The sequence below is a fragment of the Canis aureus genome, chromosome 11 (assembly GCF_053574225.1).
Source record: "Canis aureus isolate CA01 chromosome 11, VMU_Caureus_v.1.0, whole genome shotgun sequence".
NCBI lineage: Eukaryota > Metazoa > Chordata > Mammalia > Carnivora > Canidae > Canis > Canis aureus.
Window position 1 is genome coordinate 21,085,811 of NC_135621.1, and position 20,467 is coordinate 21,106,277.

At 60.1% G+C, this 20,467-nt stretch overlaps 1 protein-coding gene across 9 annotated transcripts in view; it reads left to right on the plus strand.

Annotated features, from left to right (window-relative positions):
• The first annotated feature begins 2,127 nt into the window (after positions 1 to 2,127).
• LOC144323513 (uncharacterized) overlaps positions 2,128 to 20,467 on the plus strand; it is a 35,408-nt gene continuing 17,068 nt past the window's right edge. For 6 of the 9 annotated variants that reach the window (XM_077914069.1, XM_077914072.1, XM_077914070.1 and 3 more), the window contains exons 1-4: positions 2,131 to 2,358; positions 14,162 to 14,220; positions 15,452 to 16,156; positions 16,791 to 19,982. In XM_077914069.1, coding sequence (XP_077770195.1) covers positions 18,464 to 19,573 — 1,110 coding nt within the window. In that variant the 5' untranslated portion in view covers positions 2,131 to 2,358; positions 14,162 to 14,220; positions 15,452 to 16,156; positions 16,791 to 18,463 and the 3' untranslated portion in view covers positions 19,574 to 19,982. Of the gene's footprint in view, positions 2,359 to 14,161; positions 14,221 to 15,451; positions 16,157 to 16,790; positions 19,983 to 20,467 lie in introns of all 9 variants that reach the window. The other 3 variants (XM_077914073.1, XM_077914065.1, XR_013388923.1) reach the window with 3 other exon arrangements.

Sequence of the window (20,467 nt, forward strand, 5' to 3'; positions counted from 1 at the left end):
CAGGAGGGTCCTGGAGTTGGGGTTGGGGGCAGCCATAGGGGACCCGGGCACAGGCTGTCCTGGTTCCATGGCCAGGGCTCCCCCCAGGCCGCCTGGCCCCTCCCTGCCTCGTGCACTGGTGTTGGGGGAGGGACTGAACGCGCTTGGGGCTCTCCCCTTGTCATGTGCCCCTCTGTTGGACAGGTGGGCTGATCTCACTCAAGGAAGCGCCGGCGCTACGGCCTTGGCCGCCTGTCATGTGGACCATGGGGAGATGTGCCATCTCATCCCCCGACACTGTGAGGGCCACGCATGACCCAGGGCTGGAGGGAAAGGACCCAGGTGCAGGTGTCCTGGGTGCTTACAGACGCCCCGGCCAGGCCTGGCTGGACCTGAGGGGTGAGCAGGAGTGCGGCAGTTGAGGTTCCCTCAACCAAGCCCTCCGTCTCCTGACCACAGCTCAGAGCAAACCACAGAGGGGAGGGACCCTCCCCCAAGGTCAGGGGCAAGGTCTTCTCAGCTGACTTGGGGCAACAGCCGCTAGTGGGGGACACCCCAGCACACAACCTGGGACATCTCCCGCAATGGAATCCAACGGGCTGCCTGGAGGGACGGGCGTCCCCGAGGGACTCCATGGGCACAAGAGCATGCACATGGCTCCTGGTGCTAATGGCCCCACCCACTCTCCACCTGCATCCCTCTCTCTGGGCGGATTGAGGGGTGCAGAGAAAGCTGGAGCATCCTGCAGGTCAGGGCGCAGCCCACCAGGGCGGTGGCTGGGGTAAGCTGGCCTGGCCCAAGGGTGTAGAGCAACCGTTGGGATCTGCGAGCCCTTTGAAGGAGACACCCCAACCTGCACCTCTGTGCCCCAGTCTAACCTGTGGCAGAGTTAGAGGTTAAGGGTCGGCAGCTGACTCGGGCCTTCAGGGAGAAGGGGGCCGGAGTCTGTGGCTGGTGGTCTGGGCAGTGGCTGGGACGGCCACGGTCTGGACAGACGGGCCTGGACCGGGCACGACATCAGAGCCGGCCCCAGGGAGTGGGTGGGGGGCACTCACTGCAGGGGTGGGGCGCAGTCCAGGGAGGGCCGGGGCCGGGGGCCAGAGGCCGGGGCTGCCGGCACCCAGATGAGCGGGAGCCACACGGCCTGTCCTCCCTCTGAGGCGGAGAGTCAGGGTGAAGCAGCCCTCACCCAGGCAGCTCCAGAGCTGGGGTGGGCTTGGAAACCCAACTGCGTGTGCATGCGTGCATGTGTGTGTGCGTGTGTGCACGCCTGCCTCTGTGCCTGTGGCTCTGCCTCACTTTGCTACAGCATCTGGAGCAGACTGGCCCCCCAGCGCTTCTTCCCAGCTGGAGGACCACGATCCACGACTTCATCTCAGGTCCTCCGGGCACCTTCTGCCTGCCGAGCTTGTCACTCCTGCCGCGACTGATGAAGGGACAATTTACCAGGCATTTACTGGGCTACTGGCAGTGGCCTCGAAATAGCCCCACGAGGTGGGTGCCCACTGACCCTCATTCTATAGATAGAGACCACGCTCAAGAGCCCCAAAAAGGCTACGTGTGGGGGGTTCAGCTTTGAATCCAGGTCTGTTTGACTCAGAGCCTGATGTCGGCCTGGAGGACACGGCCTCCAGCCCCTGACATAAGAACCCCCGGCCGCCCAAAACCGAAGGGCCGGCTACCGGAGGGCTCTTTCGGGAGAGGCCTGGGCGGGGGGCACCCGGCGACGCCGAGGGCAGGGTGTGGTCTGCGGGGGGACCTCTGTCCTTGCTGCACTCTGCTGCAGGCACCGGGCTTGCCCAGGGGGGCAGAGGAGGACGTGATGGACGCTTGCTCAGCTCAGCAGATGCTGCAGGCTCCTGCCGCGCTCTGGGTCTTGGACCCGGGGATCTGAGGGCCCAGAGGCCCCGCAGGCCTTCTTCCGGGGCTCGAGCAGAGCAGTGGATGCTCACAGGCCGGCGAGATGGAGACAAGCTCAGAGGCCGTGCACGGGCTCCCGGGTGAGGCATCCGTGCTGACCTGGGGCCAGAGGAGCCTCCCCGGGGCTGCGGGGCGGGGCGGGCATGGCGACTGGGCCAAAAGACGGAGCCGAGCCACCCTCACGCCTGGTGAATCCCTGACGGAGCTGAAAGCAGGGACGCATCAGATATTCCTACGCCCACATTCATAGCAACATGATTCACGACAGCCCAAGGTGGAAACAGCCCGAGTGCCCATCAATGGGCGACCGGATAAGCAAAATGTGCTCCATTCACACAAGGGGGTATGATGGCTTCAGCCTCACCAAGAGGGCGACCTGTGACACCTGCTGCAGCGCGGACGGGCCCAGAGGACGCTGTGCTCCCTGGAGTAAGCCAGCCACAGAAGGACGAGGACCTGGTGAGTGCACGTATCTGGGGTCTCGGCGGAGCCAGGTCCACGGAGACGGTGGTGGCGGAGGGGTGGGGGCGAGTGCTTCACTGGGACAGGTTCCATGTGAGGACATGAAAAAGTCCTGGGTATGGATGGGGGTGGCGGGTGCACAGCAGGGTGACTGCACTAAGTGTTACTGAGCTGGATGCCTAGAAACGGTTAAGATGGGGAGTTTTATATGTGTTGTTTTATCACAATTTTTAAAAAAGGTTTTCTTTGTTTGAGAAAGAGAGCATGAGAAACAGAGAGCATGAGAGAGCGTGAGAGAGCGGGAGGGAGAGAGCGAGCAGGAGCAGGGGGGAGGGATAGAGGGAGAAGCAGACTCCCTGCTGAGCGGGGGCCCCGATGAGGGACTCGATCCCAGGACCCGGAGATCACGGCCTGAGCCCAAGGCAGACGCTTCACCCGCTGAGCCTCCCAAGTGCCCTTATCACAATTTTTTTAAAAAAAATTATTTATTTATGATAGTCACAGAGAGAGAGAGAGGCAGAGACACAGGCAGAGGGAGAAGCAGGCTCCATGCACCCGGAGCCCGACGTGGGACTCGATCCCGGGTCTCCAGGATCGCACCCTGGGCCAAAGGCAGGCGCCAAACCGCTGAACAGCCCAGGGATCCCCCTTATCACAATTTTTTAAAGAAGAAGGAGCCCCACGTGACCCCAGGTCATCCAGGGACTGTTCAGTGGGGAAAGCGTGAGCACAGGGTGAGCAAAGGAAGGAAAGCAGGTGCGGTGAAGCGTAGGGGGCCTGACACCCGGCCTCACTCACCCGAGCACATGTGCCCTCCTGGGACGGAGGGATCCCCAGCTCTCCAGCTGCGGGCAGGGCAGGGCGGGAGGGGGCTGCAGAGCCCCGGAAGCTGGGGTCCCCGCTGCAGGACACCTGCCTGGACAGGCGCGTGGCTCGGGTCGTCGCCAGGTCCCTCCAGAGGGGCTCCAGGCAGAAGCCATGACCGTCCGGCCAGGAGCCAGGCTCACGTGCTCCGTGGGGAGGGAAGCAGAGGGCCCCGGCTTCCAGCATGTTCCGCGTGCTCTGCCTTCTGCCCTTGGGCTTCCCTCTGTCCTCTCGCCCAGCGCTCCCTCACCAAGTCCCTCTCCTGGGACACGGGCGCCGTCGGGGGTGCAGCCCGGCCGCAGGATGGAGGCAGGAAGGTGCTCAGCTCGACCAGAGCGAGGAAAGAAATCTCTTTTCCCGCTCGCCCTCTGAAGTGATCTCTTGAGGCTGATTCACAAACACGGTTGTCTGACACGCAGAGGGCACAGCTGTCATGTCCCTGAGCTCTGCCACGCGATCACTGGGGGTGCAGGGCAGTCGCCGCGGAGGAGCCGAGACTGGGTGGAAGCAGGAGCGCAGGGCCCAGGCCTAGCGTCAGGTGACCCCAGAGGAGCAGAGCGTGAGCTGGGGGGGGAGAAAGGGAGGAGGGGGGCCGGAGGGGGGCGGTTCCCACCCATATGACCTGCTGCCCTCCCCCTAACTTTGCCCCCGGTGCTGGGGACTGACCACTCGGTATGCCCGTGTCCTGCGTCTGTAGCCACGGGGTCATGGCCACCGCCCGCCACCCCCAAGGGAAGCCCTGCAGACCTGGGCGACCACGCAGCCTGCGCACTCCACACCTGTGCACACGCACTCACTGTGCTACACACACGCCCGTGCACACACACCACACTATTTGCACAGCCCCATGCATATACGCTCACCGTACTACACACAGACAGCACGCTATACACACACGTGCATACTGCACTACACACATGCTGCACTAGACGCACACTGGTGCACGCGCCCTCACTGCACTACACACCTATGCATACGCACGCCCCACAACACTCACACCGAACCACACATACACGCACACATACACAATCGCCTCCCGAGATTCTGGAGGCCACGGGTCTGAAGTCTGCAGGGGCGCGGGCACAGGGGCAGGGGCGCCCGGGAAGCACAGGCTGCTGTTGGGTCTGAGGGCCGTCCGCTGGCTGAGTTCCTCCTCGCTTGGGGAGGCCGGTGCTCTTTCTCTTGGGGCCCTCAGCTGGTGAGAGGCAGCCCACCCACACCTGGGTGGCTGGTTTGCTGCCTGGAAGTCCCTCGATTTCTTTTTTAAAGATTTTATTGGGATCCCTGGGTGGCGCAGCGATTTAGCACCTGCCTTTGGCCCAGGGTGCGATCCTGGAGACTCGGGATCGAATCCCACGTCGGGCTCCCGGTGCATGGAGCCTGCTTCTCCCTCTGCCTGTGTCTCTGCCTCTCTCTCTCTCTCTGTGACTATCATAAATAAATAAAAATTTAAAAAAAGATTTTATTTATTTATTCATGAGAGACACAAAAAGAGGAGCAGAGACCCAGGCAGAGGGAGAAGCAGGCTCCACTCAGGGAGCCCGATGTGGGACTCGATCCCAGGACCCCAGGGTCATGCCCTGAGCTGCTCAGGCTCAACTGCTGAGCCATCCAGGCGTCCCAAGCCCCCAATTTCAATGTTAATCCCATCCAAAAGAAACATGTCATAGAAACATCCAGAATAAGATTTGACCAAACATCCGGGCGCCACGGCCCCTCCGGGTTGACACATAGAGTTAACCGTCACGCCCTCACCAGCCCGGGCCCCATCCCCCTGCCTCGCTCCTAGTCTTGTGCCCCAGGCACCAGCCTGTTGGAACTTTGATCCACCAGGATGCCCTGGAACCATGGCAGGGGAGCAAGTAGGCTTCCCCGGCGGGAGCCCCTGCTGACCTGCGGGTGCCGTCTTCTGTGTCGGGGGCCCTCTCACCTGGTGGGCTGGGCAGGGTGGGGGGCCTGTGCACCCCCCGCTCGCCATCCATGCACTGGGCGCTGGGTGCCCTCGCCGCAGGGAGAGCCTGGGTCATGGGCCGCACATGGTTTGAGGCCCTGCTCCCGCCAGAGCCACCCACATTCCTCCACCCACTGCTCCCCGGCACCCACTCCTGCTCCCCTGGGAACACCCCTCAGCACGGCCATCAAGGCCTGACGCGACAGGCCGCTCCCATGGACCTCCACGCTCCAGGGCTGCCCCGAGGGGCTGGCTGCTCCCCCTCCCGGGGCAGCGCTCAGGTGAGCGGCGGCAGGTGGCAGCTGTCTCATTCTGTCCCGCTGCCACAGGCTGGGCACGGATTCTCCTTGTCCTGCCCAATTGGCTGCTGGTAGAAGCCCACTTGGATCATCAATAAGCTCTGATTAGAGCCGGATCCAGGCTCCTGGCAGAGAGTAGGTCGGCCTCCAGCCCTGGGCCCCTCCCTTCCCGGTACCCGGTTCTGCAGGACGATGCCTGCCTGGGGCGCCACGTGCTGGCTCGACCCTGGCCTCCCTTGGTTCTCATGAGGGAGGAGGGACGAGGGCCCTCCCGGGACCTGGTCTACTGGCAGCCTGCCTCCCGCCACCTTGCTGCCCAGGCCACCTGCCTCGCTTCCCTTCCAAGGGCGGCGTGCCTGCTGCGTGCCCCCACAGGTTTGCAGGGGAAGCTGGCTGCCCTGCCATGTAGCGCCAGGGCAATACGGAAGCTGCCAGGATACGGGCTCCACGGGGCTGGCAGAGGGGGTAGGATGTGGGGTTCATGGAGGCTGGAGTGGTCTCTGGCCTCCGGTGGTCCCATTCTCTGGCCCTGTTTGCTCCTGCCAATTACTCCATGAACTACAACCCACAGGACACCAGAAGCTGCTGGCTGTGGGCACAGGGGATGAATGTACCAGAAAATAGGACAAACCCGGTCAGCCTGCTGGGCATCACATCTGCTCCAAGCGAGCAGACCCTTTGGAGACCCCCACAGGTGACCCACGCTGAGCCTCCCCTTAGCGGTCCTGGGGGGCAAGCTGTGGCCAGCCAGCAGGGCTGCTGAATCCACTCTGCTGGCAGAGTTGGGGTGACCCTGGGCATGTGAGCTCAGGAAGCGCACTTTCTGCAGCCAGGCTCCAGGGCAGTGGTGGGGACCCAGCAAAGGGGAGCGAGTTCTGGAGTTGGGATGGGCCTGGTCTCCACACAAGCCCAGAGATCTGTGGAGTGAGGAGTGAACAGGGCAGAGGGTGTCCCCTGTTGCAGAGCAGGACTCAGAGCAGACCCGCAGGGTGTGGACTTGAGAAGGTGCAGGGCTCTCCCTAACACCCGGTGCTGCGTCCACAGCTGGCAGCATGCCCATTTGGTCTGGGGGCCCCTCTCCGTGCTCTTCCCAACGCCCCTGTGACGTGCTGCTCTGGTGGCTTTGCACCTCCTGGTGTGGCTTGTGCTGGATTCCCACTCGGCTCCTGGGAGTTGCTCAACTGAGTCACAGAATAACACATACTGGGGAGATGGGAACTGGGAACGCTTGTGCATTGCTGGTGCAACTACAGCTGGTATAGCATAGCTAGTGCAACTACAGCTGGCAGAAGTACAGCTCATGCAACAGCTGGCGCAACTACAGTCGGTGCAACTACAGCCGGTGCAACTACAGTCGGTACAACTACAGCTGGCACAAGTACAGCTCATGCAACTACAGCTGGTGCAACTACAGCTCATTCAACAGCTGGTACAACTATAGTCGGTGCAACTACAGCCCGTGCAACTATAGCTGGTGTGGCGGCAGTGGTGGTGGTGGCAAATGGGATGGTAGCTCCTCGCAGGGTCACCTGAGATCCAGGCTTTGCACTCCTGCGGATTCACTCTGAACATCAGGGACTGCGAGACATTTGCACACCCACGTTTGCAGCAGAACTATTCACAGTAGCCAGGAGGGAGAAGGAACCCAAGTGTCCATCCACGGATGAAAGGACAGACAAAATGAGGTCCATCTGGGTAATGGGGGCTGCCTCAGCCTTAGCGAGGAGGGGACTCTGACCCAGGCCACACCATGCGTGGAGCTGAAGGACAGGTGCCAAGTGAAGAACCCAAACACCAAAAAAAAAAAAAAGAAAAGAAAATAAAAAAGAACCCAAACACCGTGCGGTGCCATTTGCACGAAGCACACAGAGCAGTGAAGTGAGGCCCGTGGAGACAGAGTGGATGGGGACCCCACGCTGGGGGTGGGGCAGGCGTCTAACGGGGACAGGGTCTCAGATCTGAAGGATGAAGAAGTCCTGGCCACAGATGGTGGTGATGATGGTCACACAGCGGGGTGAGTGTTCCCAATGCCCCTGAGCGGCTCATGTAAAGTGGTCAAATGTAACTTTTTATATTTTACCACACGCACAACAAGGCAATACTCTCCCCATGCACCCGGGCCCTGGCCCCACGCTTAGCCGGGGTCCCTGCCCCCGCTACTTCCTCCAGCCTCTGGATCGAGCAGAGCTGGGTCTGTGTGGAGCCATCCCCACCAAGGGATGCTTCCCTTCTGCTTGACGCGGCTCAGGCCGGGAGCCCCACATGTGCCACAGACACCACCCTGAGCCACACGCCACACACACGCCACATCCATTCTTAAAATCACATGACTGAGAGAGAGAATTTTTTTTAAAAGATTGTATTTATTTATTCATGAGAGACACAGAGACAGAGGCAGAGACACAGGCAGAGGGAGAAGCAGGCTCCCTGCGGGGAGCCCGACGTGGGACTCGATCTCAGGACCCGGGGTCACGCCCTGGGTCAAAGGCAGACGCTCAACGGCTGAGCGCAGAGAGAGAGAGATTCTTTCTGTGAAATCCCCACCGCCTGAAAGTGTGTTCTCAGAGGTGATTGGGGAACTAAGCGCAGCTTTTATACTTAAATGGTTTCTTAAGGAGAACGGGTTCCCTTTCCCTCCCCTGCGAGCTCGGCGTTCATGGCTTCCAGCAGACGGGAATCAATCACACAAGTGCCTTGTCCCCAGTGACACGCGCTCCCAAGTCTGCAGCCCCCTGCCTCTGCGCACCTGCTTAGCAGAAGCCAGGACACGATGTGTGGCATCGCCCAGGCGCGGTCTGAGCCCCGGGCCCGGAGAGTGCAGACTAGATTAAAAAACGTTCTGAGAAAATTTGAAAGTAAAGAAGACGGGGATTAATCGGGCCGAAACACCGTCAAGAGTAACATGAGGACTGGAATCTTCCGGAGGTTCTGGGAGCTCAGCGCGGCGGGCGACAAAGAACCTTCGGTGAGCAAGTGCCTTCCGCGCACGAGCCAAGGCCGCGGAGCCCAGGAGAGGGAGAGCGCCACTCATCTGTCCCCTGGCAGAGGGCGAGGGTGGCCAGAGGGACCTCAGGACACCGCCGCCAGGACAGAGGACGCTGGTGAATTCTCGGAGCCCGGAGAGAGCGCCGTGGGCTCTCCGGAGGTCCCGAGTGTGGCCCAGAGGTGGCGCGTGGACATAAATAACAGACCTCTAATGACGCTGGGGAAACAATGCTGACCTGCTGTCAGATGGGCCGTCGCTTGCGGCCAGATGGTGGTTAGAATCCACAAGCGCTTCATCCTCCCATCTGCTCCCACGTACGGCGCCCGCCTCGATGGAGACCAGGAAGGTGGATTTTCCTCCAGATTTTGTCATTAGCTTCACGTCGCGTTGTTTAGTTGGCTTCACGGGCCATTACCGGGCAGCAGGCTGCAGATGGAGGGGGTTCGCGGGCGGGGCGCGGCAAGGACACCCTGGCTGCTCTGCGGGTGCAGCGGCCTCTCCTCTCTGCCTCTGGGGCCCTGGGGACCTGGGACGCCCCGTCGTGCTGCACCTGCTCGGGGAGGCTTGTCGGCCTTTGCCGCTTGTTCTTTTCCACCCAGGACGGCGGGAGCCAGAGAGGGCATCTCCCCCTTCTCCCCCTCTTTCCTTACTTTCTCCTTTCTTCTTTCCTTCCTCCCTCCCGGCAGCTGTGCCCGGTTGCTGGACACACTCATTTTCTCTTGTTTTATCTGCAGAAGAAAGCAGCTCATTCACTCGTTCCTTCATTCCTTCATGCTCATCTGCTCACCCATCTGTTGAACACGTCATGGAGCCCACACATGGCTGCGGGACCAAGAGCCACGAACTGTGCATAAGCAGAGGACTTTGCAGGGTCTCTACTCACAACTGCATACAAATCACCGTGTGCGTTTGTCTAATAATCCCGTGAAAATACCCAGCTTCCGCCGTGTGCGTGATCCGACGTGGGGGCATGTGGGGATGCGGAGGGTGAGGCGTTTCAGGGAGGATGCACATGGGGGGACCTGGGAGGAGCTCACAGAGGGCGTGTACCATGTTCCACGAAGTGGGCAAGGACCTCGGGGATTTCCTCTGAGCCCCAGAGACCGGGTCCCCAAGGCCCAGGAAGGCTGTGTCCTGCCCCAGACTGTGGGTGATGAGCAGTAGAGCCAGCGCTCAGACCCAGCTTCTGAGGGGCTCCTTCCCTCTCATGGGGGCAGGATAAGGGCCGTGGATGTTGAGAGGGGGTGTCCTGGGTGGAGCCGCTTGACCATAGTCCAGGGGGAGGAGTGGCCGTGGTTAGGGGGCCGACAGGGGTGCCGCGTGGGAGGCAGGTGGGTGGTGGGAGGTTGGGCAGGAGCAGCGGGTCATTTGTCCCGGGTGCCTCTCTGATGTAACCACACCCCCCCACACCGCATATACTGACCTTCTGGAGCCCATGGGGCCCGGGCAGAGAGGGGGCCACAAAGCTTCCAGGATGAGCACTTTGCTGCTTGGTGCGTCAGCATGGCCCATCTGCTGGAAACACTTCCATTGAGTTTTTATTTTCTGGATAATTGTTGGGGGCAGCAGCAGGCATGCTTCAGGGTCACCCTGTGGCTCACCTTCCTGACCCTTTTTCACAAGGAAGACGATGTGACTGGCCAGCTCAGGCCTCTTCCCACCACCCACTGAGGGGACCCCTACCCACAACCCGCACCCAGAGCTGGGCGTCCTCCCCCTGTGCCATGGGCACAGCCCCTGGGCAGGTGCATTCTGTCCAGACACCCAGGAACAGAGCACAGGCTTCAGGTGGACACCCTGAGCCCGGGCGGCGGGGGCGCATCCCAGGCTGGCTTGTCAGCCCGCCCCCAGCCCCACAACCTGTCGTTCAAATCCAGCATCTGCGTCTCGGGTGCTGCCCCTGGAGGGGACAATCTGGGTTCCCTGTGTGGCCATAGCACTCAGGCGCATGGCCCATCTGCCAGGGTCTTCTGGGGGTGTGGGGACGAGAGGGCTGGACTGGACTGCTGGGGGCAGGGTGGCGTGGAGACCGAGGCTGGGCTCCTTTGTCCCCACTGACCCAGGGGATGAAGGGTCACCATGCCCTGCCCTGGATCCTGGCCCTATATGTTCATGTTTTATTAAATCAGGAGGTGCCAGTTTGCATCCTCAGCGTGTCCACAGAGATCTCTGTGCCTTCATGTCCCCCCCTTCCCCTGTTGCTCTGCTCCAATTTCAAAGCTGTTGCATCTTCTGCAGAACTTATGAGCTGCCTCAGGGATGATGAAGAAATCAGCCCATTACACCATCTTACCCAAGACAATCCTAACCTTGGTAGGTGTGGGGCAAGGGGAGGGGGACTGGTCACCGTCTCCAGGCAGAGCAGACCGCACACCCCCTCCCCAGGGAAGGTGGCCTAGTGATGTGGGACACCTGTTCCCTCCCCGGGAGGACAGGACCTCGGGCTATCACAAGGCCCCAAGCCTGCAAGATTGTTGCTTCATCGCCTGGAATGTTCCTCCCACACGTCAGAAGTGTGGGTTCAGGCTCTGAGTGGCTGGTTAGATGAATGACCCGAGTGCTAAGTCCACTGCTTTTAGATCTCTCAGTAAAGGGGGTCTGGGGAAGTCTCGGAGGACCAGGGTGCAAAGCCTGCAAGACAGCATGCCAAGGGCCAGATCAGACCCTCGGGAGACACCAGAGGCCAGCCTCCGGGTCTGCAGGGGCTCATGTGCTGCCTTGATGCCTGCTGGTTTCAAGGGACAGTTTCCCGGTCAGCTGAGACACACCTGGACAGGGTAGCAGCCTGGGGTCAGGGCTCCTGAGGGGACCTGCAGGTAGTGACGGTGCCAGCCTCCTTGCAGTGATTCCATCCACAGCCTGGGCCTTGGGGAGACACCTGCACAGCATCTCAGCAGGCAACCAGTGGTGGGGTGGCTGTGGATGCACAGCCACTAGGAGCCCCTTTGGGAAGGACTTTCTATGGGTCCCAGCTGAGATATCCCACCTGTGGCTCAGATAGCTGCAGCCCCCGGGGACGGGCACAGAGCAGCCCATGGAGACAAAAGCTACTGCCTGCAGGTTGCAGCTGGGATCGAGGAGACCATAACTGACCAAATTCAGATGTAGGGTGTTGTGTGGTGTGATGGTCTGTGGAGCAAAGTCCATGGGGTGAGGAGGCCCGAGAGAGGAGGCTGGAAGGAGTCCTCACGGTGTGGCCGTGGCAGGGAGGGGCTCTCTAATGGGTCATCCGAGTGGCTCTTTTTACCTTAATGTTTTGTTTATAAGCTGTTGTTGGGAAGCGAACATTGGGACCTTGATTGTCTGGATGGACAGAGTGACCTTAGCCTGAGGGCATCCCCAGGCCTGGATGGGACACAGTGCCTGGTGAGAAGCACCATTAAGAGCAGACCATCCCAGAGGACCACCAGGTCTTACAAAACCACAGCCCAGCTCTGATGGAGTGGGCCCGGCAGCCGCAGGCCTCAGGTGGAGCTCAAGGGAAGGCACTTGCTCTTAAGGTGTAAAGGGCGGTGGACAGGTGTCCCTCCCCTCCTGAGCAAGAGCGGGAGCAGCAAGGAAGAGCATGTGGAGACCCTGCAGGGGAGCTAGATCTGCAGCCAGGGACAGTTCTGCAGCTCCGCTCCATAGAGAACCTTAGCATGGGCAGAATTATTTTATTTTATTTTTTAAGACTTTATTTACTTATTCATGGAGACACAGAGAGAGGGAGAGACACAGGCAGAGGGAGAAGCAGACTCCCTGCTGGAAGCCCGATGTGGGACTTGATCCCGGGATCCTGGGATCACGACTTGAGCCCAAGGCAGATGCTCAACAGCTGAGCCATCCGGGCGTCCTAAGCACGGGGTGCATTTCGTGATCATTTGGGAAAAGATTCCTAAGAACAATGAGAGCAAACAGGGAAGCTGCATCCAGGAGGGAAGGCCGAGGGCATGGCGAGGAACACAACACTCACAGAGACCCAGGAGATAAATCAGAAGTGACAAGGACGGGCGAGGCTGGCTTCCCTGGAATTACCGGCATAAGGCAGAGCTCCAGATCATCAGAGCAGCACGTGGGGAAGATGCAGGCAGGATAATGAGGCCATCGGTGCTAGCCACGGAGGACATCTGATGAACCGGGGGCCCTGGAACAGAGGCTGAGGCAAGCGCACCGGGCACTGGCATGGAACGCCAGGGAGATGAAGCCCCCCAGGGCTGAGTGAGTGGACAGCGTTATCCGAAAATCTGACACAGAAACAGCTCGAGATGAATCTCGATTAGGTTATTGGGCTTTAGAGACATGACAAGATAATTCTCTGGATGTGCCGGCAGGAACGGAACAGCGCTGTCACCTACCAGACACAAGTACCAGGCCCCAGCACGGTGGGTGAAGCGCAGAACCCAGGTCTTTGCCTTCAGGGAGTCAGACACTGGGATCTGCGTGCCTGTGGCATCTCCAGGGGACTCACTGTGACCTGAGCGTGTTATCATTTACATACAGAATTTTATATTTATGTTTTTCTTTGAAATAGAAATATGAGAGTCAGCTGTGCTCAAGCACGAATGAACACAGGGAACAGGTGACCAAGGACGGCTTCTTGAAAAAAATATATATAATCAAAAAAAAAATACATAATTTGGGCAGATCAAAAGAAGGAAAATGAAGACACCCAATTCAACTCAGGGTCTACCAACCCAGGAGAACGGATGTAAGTTATTTGGACACAAAATGAACAGAGCTTTCAGAATTCCTGAAACAAGGGAAGCATTTTATTCCAGCCCAAGTCAGGATGGCTGTCTGGATACAGAGTCTTCGTGAAGAAGACTGTGCTCTGGGAAGGGGGCGTCTGGTGAAGGTCATGCACAGTTTTTACATAAAAAGTTACAGATTATTAGAAGGTTGCAGGCCTTTAAGTTTGTAGGATATGCAGGATTGCATGACTTTAATCTCATGGGAACCAAGGACATTGGTTCCTTCTTTATCTTGCATTCAGAATGCTCCTTTTCACATATTTTTGTTTAACGAAGCAGATGTACAACGTGGACTCGGGGCAGAAGGGGAGCCCGTGCACTGAAGTTTTGCTGAGCCATTAACATTCAAGGATAGCCTCCCTGAGAGCCCAGGGGAGGGGCCCACAGACATGAATCAGTCATCCCCGGGGGAAGATGCATCGAGCGGAACTATTATACCCAGCTAAATTGTCTCCCTGTGTCCAATCCCTCCATGACCTCCCCAACACAGGAGCCCTGGAAGGAGACATGGATAAAACACCTGCTAGAGAGTCCAGTTGAATAACATGGTTCTGGAGACGGGGGTGGCAGGGTGGGGGTGGGAGTGGGCAGGAAGTGGGGGGAGGTCCAGGGACAGGAAGTGGACCCACAGCCCTTTAAAAATTATCACGAAACAAAAACTACTGCATGAACTATTGTCTTGGAACAACATCGACCTCTGCAAGAATGAAAGGCAGGGTTGAAGAAACGTCAGGGGAGCTGGAGGTGAGGACAGGGTGGCCCCCTGTGAGGGGCCATGGGTACAGCATGAAGTGAAAATGTGCAAACGAAAATGTGCAGAGGGAAAAGGAACAAGGTCCACCTAAGGTTTCAATGTGCTTGTTTTCCTTCTTCTTGGAGGTAACAGGATAATAATGCCGGTGGTCAAGGAACAGCTAAGTTCAGCGGTTTCTTCAATCCCTCTTCTCTTCTCTCTTATCCTTTTAAGGGAAGTAAAGGAAAATCACGATCTTGCTGCCGATGCCATCAGGACCCTCATCTTGGGAGGTATGGTTATTTCCATCCCATAGCTGCCTGTCTGCTCGTCTCCATCTCTGCATCTCCTGTCTCTCTATCAAGAGCCATCTGGAGTTTTTATCCCCGCCTGGTGTTTCTGGGTGAAAGGGTTTGCAGTGATTGGTTGCTTTCTTCTTCTTCTTTTTTTTAAGATTTCATTTATTTATTCATGAGAGACACACAGAGAGGCAGAGACACAGGCCGAGGGAGAAGCAGGCTCCCTGCAGGGAGCTCGATGTGGGACTTGATCCCAGGACCCCGGGATCATGACCTGAGTCGAAGGCAGACGCTCAACCACTGAGCCACCCAGGTGCCCCGTGTGCTTTCTTCTTCATACGTTTGGAGTAGCTCTAGTTCTTTACCATAAGCGAATATTACATTTGCAAAACCTGTGTGGTCACTCTATGTAGAAACAGAGGAGCTGCATTTGCCCCTCCCTGCAGTGTGTCTGGGGCAGGGGGTCTGGGTGGTGGGTGCAGCACCTCAAGCCATCGCGGGACCTGCTGGGCACTTGGCACCTGCCTGATGAACTCTCGTCCGCCATGTTCAGGATGTTGGGATGTGGGGTGAAAGTCTACAGTGGCCGAGTGTGTCCCCCATCTTCACCTCAGCAAATTATGGGGATGAAGGGCCCTGTGGTCCCCATCAGGTCCCCAACCCCCTTGGGCTGCCTCCCCATGCCCTGTGCACTTGTGCACACTAGGGAGGAGGTGGGCTGAGAGGACCTCCGGGCAGGTGTGTGTGTGAAGCAGGGGGTGGGCGAAGGATGGACTGAGTGCCCGGGGCACTGCAGTGGTCCCCATCTTGGCACCTTGCACACCCCCTGAAATGTGATGCTTACCTCCTGGCCACCGGCTGCCCACCTACATTGCCTCTGCCCTAGACAGCTGGCAGCAGAGGCCAGGAGCCACCGCCGTCCCTCCACGTGTCTGAGAGCCTGGTGCCCTGCCCTTGGCGCCTCGCAGCACCCGTGTTCGCGTGCGGCCCTGGCAGGAACGACCAGCTTCAATCTGGCCGTGCCCGCCTGGTGCACGGCCCCCCACTCTCTGCCTCCAACCGGCCATCCTCGGGGGGGCCCGGCTCTTGCCACAAACCCTGCCTATCACAATTAAATTGCTTTCATTTCCCTTTATGAACTGAAGCATGTTTAAAGGACCTGAATTTCCACACGGTGCATCCAAAGGCAGCTTTTTTTTTTTTTTTTTTTTTTTTTTTTTTTTAGGGGAGAGGGCTTTGCTCCCCCCCACCACTTCCAGGTTAACGAAAACATCAGGAATGAACAAGACAACTTGGGTGGTTTCCACTACTTTGAACGGCACAGGTTGCTTTCCGAAAAGGGGACATGGGAGCTTCCAGAGCTTTTGCTCCCAATAAAACTGCTGAAGCAAGGTCAAACATTCCCAGGAGGAGATAAAATGTTAATAAATGACGGCCATTGTCCCACATTTCTGAATTTATGCAGTACATCTCGACGGCATCGTTCTCCCCTTGGTTAAATTCAGTGAGTAATTTCTGACTGTATTCATTGCCGGAGGATATATTTCTTTAGAGTTAAATATCACTAGCTGTGCATTTTGATATGAGGAATGCAGGCTGCAATTTATAACCGACAAGACCGTCAGTGAATCTGGGCTGCGGAGAAGCGGGGCGCAGGAAATGTACGCTGGCTCCAGTGTTTATTTTAGAATTCATTTGTGAGGAAACATCATTTCAAATTCCACTGTCAAGTTCTCATCCGGGATTGCTCATTCCTCCAGCAGACACCCAGGGGCGGGCGGAGGCCGGCCGGGCCGACACCCGCCAGCTCCTGTGCTCGCCGGCGGCGCACTCCCTCCCGTGGGCCGAGGGGCCCAGGCCTGGATGGAGGGGCGGCCGCGGCGGCCGGGTGGGGTGGGCCCGATGGCCGCGAGCCCCTGGACGTGCACAGGTGAGGAGCGAGGTTGCGGGGTGGGGGGGCAGAGCCTTTGTGCTAGGGGGGCTTGGGGGGCTCAGGGGCTCCGGGGGCTCGGGGACCCTGTGCGCCGTCAGCTGCGGGGCTGGAGATCACGCTCCAGAAGGGGCCCGGGAAGCTACGTGTATGGGAATGGGTCCTCTGGAAGCACCCCTTCCCTCCTCCTCTCTCTTCCTCCTCCCCTCCCTCCCTCCTCCCCTCCTTCCCTCCTCTCCCCTCCTCCCCTCTCTCCTTCCTTCTCCTCCCTCCTCCTCTCTGTCTTTCCTCCTCTCTCTGTCACCTCCCTCCTCCTACCCCTTCCCCCTTGCCCCCTCCCTCCCTCCTCCTTGCACCCTCCCTCCTCCCTTCACCCTCCTCCTTTCCCCGTCCTCCCCCCTCTGCCTTTCTTCCTCCTTCTCTTCCCCCTCCTTCCAACTTTCTCCCCTACTCTTCCCTCCCTCCTCCCTCCCCTCCTCCCTCCCCTCCTCCCCTCTTCCCTCTCCCTCCTCTCCCTCCTCTCCCTCCTCCCCACCCCTGCTGCCCTCCCCTCTACTCTCCCCTCCTCCTATCCCCTCCAACCTTCATCCTGGACTGAGGGTGGGGTCACTGGAGCCCCTGTTGTCTGGCACAGTCCTTGGGAACCCAGCACAACACGGCGAGTGGCCTTCCCTCTGTCGTCCTTCATCCCTCTGCTGAGAGTCTGTTCCATGAGCCGGGGACCCTGGAGAAGCCTGCCCTCGTAGGAGGCCGCAGCCTGCAGGCCAGCGAGGAATCGAGTGGACCGTGCAACCCAGCCGGCCTGCTGGGACGCAGTGGCTGTGGATCCACTCTGCCACCCACGAGCCATGTGACCCTGGGCAGGTGACCTAACCTCTCTGAGCTTTAGCACTCAATTGTGCGGAACGTGGGAATGATGTTCCCAACCTCAGAGGTCTGCCTGGGAGTCAAGCTGGCCGTCCGGGATGGAGCAGGTGTCCCGCGAGCACCGGGTCCCACTCCTCTGTGCGTGGCTTACCAGCCCCAGATGGGCACGTGCCTACCCTTCATGGCTGCAGAGAGAAGCGGTCGGGGGAGGTCGGGGGCGCAGGTCACCACTGGCACTGATCCCATTGGTGTCTGTCCCCTGACTGTCAGGGACACTCCCAGCTGCTGCCCCCACTGGGCTTGTCCAGCCCAAGAGGTCATGATGCACCTGCTGCCTGCACCGGGGACACGCGTGGGGACCTCGCCCGGCACCTGGCACCTAGTTTACACTCGCGCTGTGGTGTCTGTTCCATTATCTAATGTTCCCTACAGCTGGGAGGAGCAGGTGGGACCCCAGCGATGCTGGACCGCATGGTGAGCGATGACTGCCAGTCCCTCTGCGGGAGGCGCCGCGGGGCTGAGGGCAGGGTCTGTGGGCCGCCCGCCTTCCCAGCCCTGAGATGCCATATGGCTCCCCGCACGCCCCAATGTGTACTCTGTGAAAATAGCACAATTCTGAAGCCTCCTGACAAATTTTATGGGTTTTTCTCTTATGCTAATTTATGGAAAAACAGTTCCTAACCATGTATCCACAAAAGGGCTGCCTGCGCCGTGGCTGCAGAAATCCACCAGCAGGACGGTCTCTCAGTTTCTCGGGAATGATCGTCCGTTTAACGCGGACACCCCGGGAGGAGGGTGTCGCTCTATGAACATGCGTCTGGGGGTCCCTCTGTTTCCACGGGGACCGGGAAGCTCTCAGAACTGGGGGGCAGAGACCGTGTGCTGCTCTGGTGAGGGGTGTGCGGCTCCGACTCCCTTTAGGCTGCGGCCTGGCCGTGGCCTGTGTCTGTGACCTGTCCCCACTCGCCTCCATCCGGCGGCCCTGCTGGGCACGGGGAGACACTGAGAGATATGGGGAGACACGGGGAGGACACAGGCAAACACAGAGACACACAGGGAGACATGGGGAGGACATGGAGAGACACAGAGAGACACGAGGAGACACTAAGAGATACGGGGAGACACAGGGAGACACGGGGAGACATGGGGAGGACATGGGGAGGACACGGAGAGACAGAGAGACACAGGGAGACACTGAGAGACACAGGGAGACACGGGGAGACACAGAGAGACACAGGGGGACACTGAGAGATACGGGGAGGACACGGGGAGACACGGGGAGACACAGGGAGGACACCGGGAGGCCATGGGGAGGACACAGAGAGACACAGAGAGACACAGGGAGACACTGAGAGACACGGGGGGGACACAGAGAGACAGAGAGATACGGGGAGGACACAGGGAGACACGGAGAGGAACGGGGGTGGCTGTAGGCTCTGAATGCCATCGCGGGTGCTCGAGGAGGATGCAGACGAGGTGTCAGGGAGGGAGCTGGCCTCTCCGTGGGCTCGGCCGGGTGACCGGGGAGGGTTCCAGGCAAGTGCCTCACGCTGGGCTCCTGGCAGCAGCTGTGGGGCGCTGGCCCCGATTCTGTGTGGCCCCGAGGTAGGTGGTCGGCAGGTTCCTAGGGAAGGACCCCCCGGGGCTCACGCCCTTGCCGCTCGCCCTTTGCCGCACCTGCGCTGGCCCCGGCGCCACCTCCTGACCCACGACACAGCATCGGGACCGGCCACTCAGGAGGGCGCCAGGACTCCGAGGCCCTGGGCGGTGCTCGCCCAGATCTGCCCGCAGGTGCTTTCTGGACTCGGACACCTGTCCCTCCTCCCGGGCCTGCGGCCGCCCCCCGTGTCTGCTCGGCCGGGCGGGGGCAGGGTCTCCTCCAGGGCGACCGTGAGGGCTGCATGCGCGGGGCCCTCCTCGGGGCGGAGCCGGGGGCCTGCGTGTGGGGCATGTGGGGCGGGAGCCCGAAGCTGGCCGGACCCGGTGCGGACCAGGGAGGTGCGCTCATGGGGACGCAGCACCGTTGTCTCCCGTCGGAGTCAGGAGGGCTTCAGCGCTGTCCCCGTCTGCCTCCCAGGCACTTGTCCCTCTGCCACGCCTGCGGCCGGGTGGCTGTGCCACGACGTCCCACTCCCGTGTCCCACGTCCGCAGGTCGGGCCAGGGGGCCCCGGGAGCTCGCGTCCCGGCCTCTGCTTTCTCGAACCCCCGCCCGCCCCTGCTCTGCCGCGGAGTCATGCACACGAGAGCCTCGGGCCAAGAGCCAGCACCTTCCTGCCGAGGAACTGTGCTTCGTGAGGAGGAACCGCGGTCCCCGACGTCTCTGCGTCCCCGTCTGCCACGTGAGCCCCTCACCGTCCAGCCCCTGCGTCACAGACTGCCGGCTCACCCGCTATCCGTGCAGTGCACGCCCGGGGCACACGCAGCACCTGCGCCCTGCCCTGGGTCTGCTGGAGCCCGAGGAGCAGCCTGCAGAACCTTCTGGCCTGGGGTGTAGGAAATGTCCAGTCACCATGGCCGATAAGCTGCCGGGCAACACTGTGTGGCTTTAACACGGGGTCGCCGTCGCTAGTCTTGCAGTTCGGGTCCCTGTTTGTGAAAATAAACGCAAATAGTTAGAACCAGGGACGCTGGCCCTGCGCCCTCACCGGCCTGGCCCGGCCCCGCAGCCTGAGCGGGGGTGGTCTTCAGCCCTCCCATCGTGCTGACGTACAAGGGCATGCCACCGCCACTCCCCAGGTCCCCTACGTCAGCGCCAATCGTATCATGCCATCCACGTGTGTCTCTGACCGCTTGTGACTTCGCTGACACCCTGTGTGCAAGCCCCGATGGTGCTCCGTCCCCTCTGTGGACCTGTGCTCCCCAGCTCAGCGAGTCCTGGGCAGCAGTGCATGCGCCCCGCTCTGAGGCCGCAGGTGCTGGGTGCAGCGGTGACGGCAGGAGCCCCGCTGGCTTCCCCGGGTGAGTCCATGCTGGGACACTTCAGGGGCTTCAGCCTCCAGAAGTCCCTTCCTGGATTCCGGGGGGACAGGGGGTGGCGCGTGGGCTCCTGAGGGCTCTGGACATCAGGCCTATCCTGACGGGGTCGGGCAGGGCGTGGAGGACGTGAGGCAGCTGGGGCTGTGCCCACTCACCTCCCATCTGCACCGTGTCCAGCCCACTACAACTGTCCCCTCTGTGACATCGAGCTAAGTCCTACGGTGCTCCGACCCCTTCCTTGCTGGCGGGCAGCCCTCCCCGCCTCGGGTCTCCGTACTCACTAGCTCTGTGGCTTCGCACGGGTGCCAAATGCTTAGCCAGCGGGGCTGGGGACACTCGTGGCCTGCTTTGTGCCCAAAGCCGGTGCAGACAAGCACCCAGCGAGTGCTCCTGGGCTGAGCGGAGGGGTCAGGCCGGGGTAGCCTCAGGCTGGCCCATGGAGGGGCCTTCGTGATACGGGGCGGTGC